The sequence below is a fragment of the Pundamilia nyererei genome, unplaced genomic scaffold, assembly GCF_000239375.1.
Source record: "Pundamilia nyererei isolate P.nyererei 1_Seehausen unplaced genomic scaffold, PunNye1.0 scaffold00069, whole genome shotgun sequence".
In the NCBI taxonomy this organism is placed as follows: Eukaryota; Metazoa; Chordata; class Actinopteri; order Cichliformes; family Cichlidae; genus Pundamilia; species Pundamilia nyererei.
This window is the reverse complement of record NW_005187470.1, coordinates 350,257-356,494: the sequence shown is the minus strand read 5'-3', so window position 1 is coordinate 356,494 and position 6,238 is coordinate 350,257. Positions and strand designations below refer to the sequence as shown.

At 43.0% G+C, this 6,238-nt stretch overlaps 1 protein-coding gene across 3 annotated transcripts in view; it reads left to right on the top strand.

Moving 5' to 3' along the window:
* vti1a (vesicle transport through interaction with t-SNAREs 1A) overlaps positions 1-5,007 on the top strand; it is a 111,145-nt gene extending 106,138 nt beyond the window's left edge. For 2 of the 3 annotated variants that reach the window (XM_005736371.2, XM_005736372.2), the window contains one exon: positions 4,708-5,007. In XM_005736371.2, coding sequence (XP_005736428.1) covers positions 4,708-4,801 — 94 coding nt within the window. In that variant the 3' untranslated portion in view covers positions 4,802-5,007. The remainder of the gene's footprint in view (positions 1-4,707) is intronic. The other variant, XM_013911664.1, reaches the window with a different exon arrangement.
* The last annotated feature ends 1,231 nt before the right edge of the window (positions 5,008-6,238 follow it).

Sequence of the window (6,238 nt, the reverse complement as noted above, 5' to 3'; positions counted from 1 at the left end):
TGTGTGTGTGTGTGTGTGATGTGGCCGGTTTAAGTTTGAGCCCCATACCGAGAGCAGCTGTGTGTATGTGTGTGTGAGCAAGCGTGTGTGCCTCCACAATGAAACATTTATTCGTATTAGTTTGTGATAACAAGTCGAGGCATTACTTAGGACTTACCCCCACCAGCATTTCACCTCCGTGTCCATCACTCAAACCATTTGTGAACACATTGATCCTTCCCTCCCCCCCCATCCCCTCCTCCTCTCCCATGCTGTATATTCCCAGGGTTTGGAAGGAGAGCCAGAATGGCTCAGACAGCAATTGATTTTTATTTTATTGGTCTACTAGTGGAAAGAGGTGGGATAGGGGAGGGCCTGAGAGATGCAACTCCGCAGCTAAGTTTGCTCTTAGTGGGCTGTGTGTGTGTGTGTGTGTGTGTGTGTGTGTGTGTGTGTGTGTGTGTGTGTGTGTGTGTGTGTGTGTGTGTGTGTGTGTGTCTCCAGGTGGGATGGGCCTATCTGCTTATGTCTGTCTCACAGAGAATGTTTTTGTTTTGGGGTAGGGGCTGTTGTCTTTCCGTCTGTCTGAAGGGTGTGTGTGTGTGTGTGTGTGTGTGTTCATGTCCAGCCACCTCTGTGAGCCATCAAAAGCTGCATGTCTGTGTTCACATGTGTCAGACACACACACACACACATGCGTGTGTCATTTAAGGTATTGGGGGAATCTGAGGTGCTGATGGAGCTGGCACTAGGGACTTGGACCTCAACACACACACACACACACTCTCTCTCACACGCACGCACGCACGCACGCACACACACACACATAGCTGAGGTGTATCCCGGTGCTCATTAGAGCTGGTAATAAGGCTGTGCTGCTGGAAAAGGAGGGAAAAAACAGGGAAAGGAAGAGAGGGAGGGAGGAAGAGGGTGGGAAGGGAGAAAAAGGAAAAAAAAAAAGGGAGATTTTAAATTTTAATAACACTGGTACGATTTTGTAAATCTTTCCTGACAGAAAAGTCCTCATTATTTTCATCTGTCTCCGAGGAGCCTCTCCAGCTTTGCCTCCCCGGGTAAACGGACCTTTCGCGCTCTCCCTCTTTCTCCTCTTTCTCTCCACCTCTCTATTGCTTTTTCCACACTTTCTGTCTTTCAGCTGCTTTGTTGTCTGTTTCCGATCTTTGTGACTCTCTCTCTCTCTCTCTGAATATTTCAGCCTCTCTTAGATTAGTGCTGTAAATCTGTTTATTTCCTTTTAGTAAGGTGTTAGCTGACTGGCTGTCTGCGATGAAGGAACATAAGGAGCCAATAGCATTTCCAGTACTATGTGCTGTGATTGGCTGACATTTTAGTTAGAGTTACTGTTGGTCTGTTTTCGTGAGAGTGTTTCTTTTTTCCCCCCCACCGTACCGGGGCACCGACACAGGAAAATACTTGAGGATCATAGTATCAGGTATCAAACTCACTGTGTGTAGGAGTGTGCATATGTGGGTCAGCAGATACACCCTTGTACCTGCGGTCTTTGCGTCACTCACACATCCCCAAATCCTTCCCTCCACTTACGCGCGCACACACACACACACACACACACACACACACACTCCTAGCCCCCCTCCACCTCTATGTCAAGTGTCAAAACTGGAGGATGGATCCGGTTTGATAAGTTCTGTTCTGTCTGGCCACGTGTCAGGGCGGGATCAACTATATAGCAGAGGAAAACCATGTTCTTCACTCTCCTACCTCCCAGTTTTGGGGATTTTTTTTTTTACTTCTCTTTTTTGGGAGTATTGGGGTGTGGATATTTTTAGGGTAGGTTTTATTGTAGTTGTTTCTGGTAGCTTTAGTACCTTATTTGACTTGTTAGCTTATTATAAAAGGAAAAAAAAACAAAGAAAAAAATAGTTTGACGTATGAAATTTCATCAGTTTGTGTGGTTTTGTTTCAAATGGATGAAGAATAATTTCCCCATCCTCTGTAAAATTTAACCAAGTAGTCATTTTCCAGCCTTCTTAGGTCTGCAGTGGTTAAAAGAGTGTGATGGCTGACTTTCATGTCCCACTGCTCATATGTCAGTGGGGAAAACTGTGGCTCTTTACAGTGTCACAGACACTATTTTTCAAACAGTTTTCAACATCAGTGAAGTGATTTATGACGGCACCTCCACACACTAATTCCTCCAATCTGTCTAGCTAGATCTGTGTGTATGTGTGTGTGTGTGTGTGTGTGTGTGTGTGCGGGCCCCCCTTCAGGTCATCTGGTCTAAATTGACCTTTGGTCGTAAGCTTTGCAGGATCTTCTCGGTCTGTGTGAACTATTGCAAGCATTAAAGTAAAGATGTACTGTTTATGGCTCCCCCTCCAAGTTTCTGATTGGCTGCCTCTTGCAAACAGAAGCACCTGAGGTTAAAATATTGGGAATATCCCTGCTCTATGACATCAGAAAGATTTGAGTGGAAAAAAACTTGCCTGTGTGTGTGTGTGTGTGTGTGTGTGTGTGTGTGTGTCAGAAAAAGAGGAAAAAGCATTAACATTTTTGGACGGGCCACTCCTAAAATTTATATCCATCTTCTCTTTAAAGGTTGGAGTTGCCATATGTGCTGCTTTACATTTATACTTCCAAGACACGTTTTGTTAGATTGGTGCACAGAGGATCAGTTAAGGTCAAAATAATGCATTTTAAAAAAAGATGTGTCCCCAGAGGGGGAGGGAAAAAAACTTCTTAAACCGCAGCACTGTCATATTCCTTACTGCTTTGAACATTTAAGTGTTTGAAGTTATTCCACGTTGTTTGCTACCAAATCAGACTCCTTTAATAAATGCCGCTTTAACAGAATTGAACCCCCCTCCATGAGGCTAAAACTAACTTTATGTTCATTTCTCCACTGCAAGCCTCTACTAGCCCCCCCCCCCCTCCCCCTCCCTTTTTTTTCTTCTTTTCACCCCAGCTGAAAAATTAGCACAACACAAAGCGAGCTGGCTTCTTCTAACACACTGCCACAGATACACACACACACACACAAGCGCCTCCTCTGGGTATTTGACTGGGATAAATAATCATTGTAAATAATGAATGTCAATTAATAGGGGGAGACGTGTCCTTGCTAAGCATGCTCTGATTAGTGTTTCACTGGGATCTCTTCCCCCAGCTGGCTTCAGCCAATCATGTCAGCCTCATCCAAAACACCAGAATAAAACTGGCCTATCACAACATATGATATCATCTAATACTGCCTCAGCTTATAGGCATATGGCAAATATAGTATTATCTGTCACTATTCTTTTTACAATTTTTTTTTTTACCTCAGCAGTGAGGTAAAAAATGCCACGTGTGGGTGTGTGTGGGGTGGGGGAGGGATACCATAGCTGTTGCTTATGTTGTTCGGGACATGGTTTGCTATAAACAATATGACAGTGTCATAATAATGTATGCATTTATTCAAGGATAAACTGTCTACTTATAAAGCAGTGCTGCTTACACACAGTAGTTGTAATGAGCTCTCTGGTGTTAGCGAGAGCATTACAGCATTACTGGAAAGAAGTTCATGGCGATTGGTTATATATTGTTTTTAGTTTGTAACAGTATCCTCTGAATCTCATATAAAGCAGTTGATAAAATTTGTTGTTATGCGGCCGAGAGTCTTTTTGCAAAAGGAAATACAAAGATGTAAAGCATCAAAGCTTGTCTGTGGGATTTTTGTCATCCTTCCCTTCAATAGCTTCATCAGTTCTGCGCTTTAAGCTAAGCAAACGGTCGAGACTTTTGCCAGGCGGGCTGGTGGACCAGAGGGAGGCCGCGAGCTCGACTGGTGTGTCAGCTCAGACTTGGAGTTTAGAGGGTAGCTGGGTGACTGAGCAACCAGCCAGCACCCTCCCCTCCCTCGGTGATAAATGGCCACAGCATGGGCTATTCATCTCCTGCTTAGAGAAGTGGACAGTGCCCCCCTGCTCGGCCTCTCCTCCACCCCTCCACATGTCAGCAAATGTGATAATTCTCTCATTTGTCAGGAGCAGTGGAGGGTTTGGAATCCGTGTGTGTGTGTCTGAGTGAGTGCATGTGTGCTGATGCAAACTCTGGAGAATTTGGGGGACACATGCTAGATAAGTTGCTCACTTACCAGATGCCTTGCTCTGCACATCTTCACTCCATTCCTCATCTGGTACTTTTGTGATTTTTATTTATTTATTTATTTATTTGGGGGGGGGGGGGGTTTCAAAGCCCCCACTCCCCCACACCAACTTTACTTCGGTCACAGTGGGAAAATTTAAATGAGCAAATGAGTGAGTCGTTTTATGGCAAATTCCATCAGTAATTCAGCGATTTTTTTTTTTTATTACCTTCAGGAAACTACTGAGCCACTTTTTCCACTTTATTGTGCAAATAAAGTTTAAGAGCCTGTCAGCTATTTGTGTGCGTGTGTGTATATGTTTGCATGTCATGCTTGTTTATAAGTGTGTTGGTCTCTTTTGCATTTGTATGTTCATGTCGGTACACAAATCAGCGTTGTTGTTTTTCACAGAGGGTACACATATGTAAGCAAATCACTCTTATCACGATTGTTTTATTCAGTCACGCTGTGGTTTTATGACGTGTGCCAGCGAGTGTATAGCGATTTAAAAACCAAGCGTTCAGACCTCATGGTAACAATTAAACAGGATCAGGCTCCAGTTGACTTTTCTCCGTAGACCCGCGAACCTTTTCCTAATCCTTCTCTGTTCTTTCTCTCTGCAGGATCATCCAGAATCGGGTCCTGGTCTTCATCCTCGGAGCCATCATCCTCCTCACCATCATCCTGGCCATCTATTTTAATGTGCGAGGCCACTGATCTCCCCTGTACGCACATGCATATATACACACACACACACTCCCTCCCCCTAAACGCAAATACACACACACTCTCTTGTGATTAATAGCGACAAAAGCGTTGTTCTGCTGTAATTAGGACAAATGGTCCCCATGAATCACTATTTCCAAAGCCTGACAGCAAGCTTTTTTTTTTTTTTTTTTACCATTTCTCACTCCTTTTTTTGTTTGCAGTTTCTTTCCCTTTTTTCTCCCGTTCTCCTTCTTCCCTTTTACTCTCTTTTTCTCTTTCACTTTCTTCTCCTTCCCCCCTCCTCCTCTGCCTGTCAGGCTCGTTCTTACATCTCCAGGGACTAGAACGGGGTGAGATGTTTTTATAATAGTTAATATTTTTCATGGTGTCGTCCTCAGCGTGGTTTGCAACCTGGTCATTTTTTTTCTTGTGTAACTTAATGGAGGGCTTTTTTTGTAGTGTAGGTGGGTTTGGTGTTATTCAGGGTGTGGGGATGCATGAAAGGCAGAGAGAAACCGAAGTTCTACACACATCTGTGGGTTTGCACGTGTGCATGCATGAGTGACAGTCATGGATGGGGGCCCGCACTGCGTTTCTTATTGACACCAACAGTAGGCACACATACTGTATTAGCTTCTGTAACTAAATGATTCAGCTGTTCTTCTCCGCACCAATCACCCTACCCCTGCACAGCTCAGAGGACAGTGCCTTCAGTTTAGATATGCTGTTCACACTCCTGCTTTAAAAGGCTCAGCAGAGCCCAAAATAGACAAGTGGCGCTGCCTTGAAAAGAGAGGATGCACGCAAAAAGGTTGAGGTTAGTTCAGCTTGTGTTCATTGAATCAAGGTGAAAGTATTTTGGGTTGTTTGTTTTTTTTCATTATTAGGAGGAAACTGGTTGCAGTTTTTGTTTTCAGGAGCAAAAAAGTGGTTATTTTAGAGAATTTAGAGATTGAAGAATATTAAATAAAAATTGCTCTTTTAATGGATTTTAATGCAAAAGAGACCTGACCTCAGCCTCCGTGAGTACAGCACAGAAACAAAGAGAAATGCTTCAAATGACATTGTAACCACATCTGGGACATCAACCCTTCCCAAATACATACTTCATTAACTGATTCCCAATTATAAGCGTCATACTGTATGTACTAACATTGAAATGGACATCATGTATAGTGTTTTTGCTCTTACTAAGTGACTCTGTTGCTATTTATTTATAAATGTAGAGTTTCCATTCAGATTTCTGTGTTGGAAGTGTATATTTTTGTGATGTTGAAATTATTCAGAATTAACATTAATCACATGTTTGTTTCTTCTTGATTTGTGGTGGTTCTCTGATGCAGACTGTACACCAGGACCAACTGAAATATGTGTATTTCTAGTCTTTCATCTTAAAGGCTTTTTTTTTTCTTGATTTCTTTCTTCTATAAATGGATCTAGCTTGTT